The following is a 1,453-nucleotide window of genomic DNA, read 5'->3' on the forward strand; positions in this document are numbered from 1 at the left end:
GGGTAAATGATGACATGGATAGGTCCTCGGTGTGAGGCTGATAGCGAGCTATATCCACCCTGAAGGTTTATCTTGGACAATCCAATCTGATGATCGACTCTTTTAAATGTTTAGCTTGTTAGTTTGTTGAGCTAGCGCTGAGCTAATACATATAAGGCAATATAGCTCGCTCACACAGTGGACCTATCTACATCATAATTTACCCAGAATGCTTTGTGTGTAAATAAAATGGCTCAGTCCGTATTAAAATATATGTTTTTAAATTATAAAAACCAAACATCCTACAGTATTTTTACAGTCTTCATTTTACAGTTAAAATAAATGTTTATCAAATAAAGTCTAATGTTACAACTAATCAGGGATCCCTTTTAAACTTGCTGAAAAGTAAAAGGAAAACGGTCTCACCTGTGAAGTGTCTAAAAGAGCAGAAACAGTGTTKTCGCCTGCTGCTTCCACACCTGGGTGTCTGGGTTAAACAAGAGGAACGGATAAGAAAAGTCAAGACAAGAAGAAAATTCAAATAAAAATCAAAGATACTTGAAAATCAGAGAGAATAAACAAGAAAGGAAACTCTTCATGTTTCTACATTAAGAATTAATTAAATAAGTTGTTTAATGTGTTACCTTGTGTTCACTGTCGGTGGCAGACGGGTTATTTTTCCCGGTGACGACTGAGCTGTCTCGGAGGTGGACGGTGCGGGACATTTCTCTGCGTAACTGTGGGGGAACCAGCCCCTGTTTCCACGGTAATTCCCACATAACCAACCGGGCTCTCCAACAGTGTGCTCATCCACCTGCATCATGTGAAAAAAAAAAAAAAAAAAAGATACGCACTTTAGTTTCAGTCAATTGCAAATAGCAAGGTGATGATCAGAGGATAAACATGTTGCTTCCCCTCTAAAGTAATCACCTGGACTAATTAGGAATAATTGTGTCTGTATCAGAGCAACAGCAACTAATTACTGGGTTTAGAGACACAATTATGTCCCAGTGATTACTCATCCAGTTTCTGTTCATCTTCTGATTTGCAGCAGATATGAAAAAGAAAAACATTTCCAATCACACACAAACCGATAATACATCTTCAAGTTACAAAGATATTTTGTTTTTTTAACATAATTTAAGATTATAGTTTTTTTWATTACATTTAATAGTAGAAGTGAGAGTTAAAGAATACAGTGGTTTGCAAAAGTATTCATACCCCTTGAACTTTTCCATATTTTGTCACATTACAACCACAAACATAAATATATTTCACTGGAATTTAATGTGAAAGACCAACACAAAGTGGTATACAATTGTGAAGTGGAAGCAAAATTTTACATGAATCAAAACATTTTTTACAAATAAAAAACTGAAAAGTGCGTAAAAGTGAGTGTATTCAGCCCCCTTTTCCCTGAGTGCAACCAATTGCATTCAGAAGTTGCCTGATGACTGCTAATGACTCAAAAGGG

General features: G+C 36.0%; 1 protein-coding gene across 4 annotated transcripts in view; it reads right to left on the reverse strand.

The window, feature by feature from the left end:
* The window catches only part of itsn2a (intersectin 2a), a gene marked incomplete in the record, with an annotated part of 55,536 nt that overhangs the window by 16,141 nt on the left and 37,942 nt on the right, over nucleotides 1–1,453 (reverse strand). For all 4 annotated transcript variants that reach the window (XM_014011978.1, XM_014011981.1, XM_014011980.1 and 1 more), the window contains 2 exon segments: nucleotides 406–466; nucleotides 624–793. In XM_014011978.1, coding sequence (XP_013867432.1) covers nucleotides 406–466; nucleotides 624–793 — 231 coding nt within the window.

Source organism: Austrofundulus limnaeus, unplaced genomic scaffold (genome assembly GCF_001266775.1).
Source record: "Austrofundulus limnaeus strain Quisiro unplaced genomic scaffold, Austrofundulus_limnaeus-1.0 Scaffold86, whole genome shotgun sequence".
Lineage (NCBI taxonomy): Eukaryota > Metazoa > Chordata > Actinopteri > Cyprinodontiformes > Rivulidae > Austrofundulus > Austrofundulus limnaeus.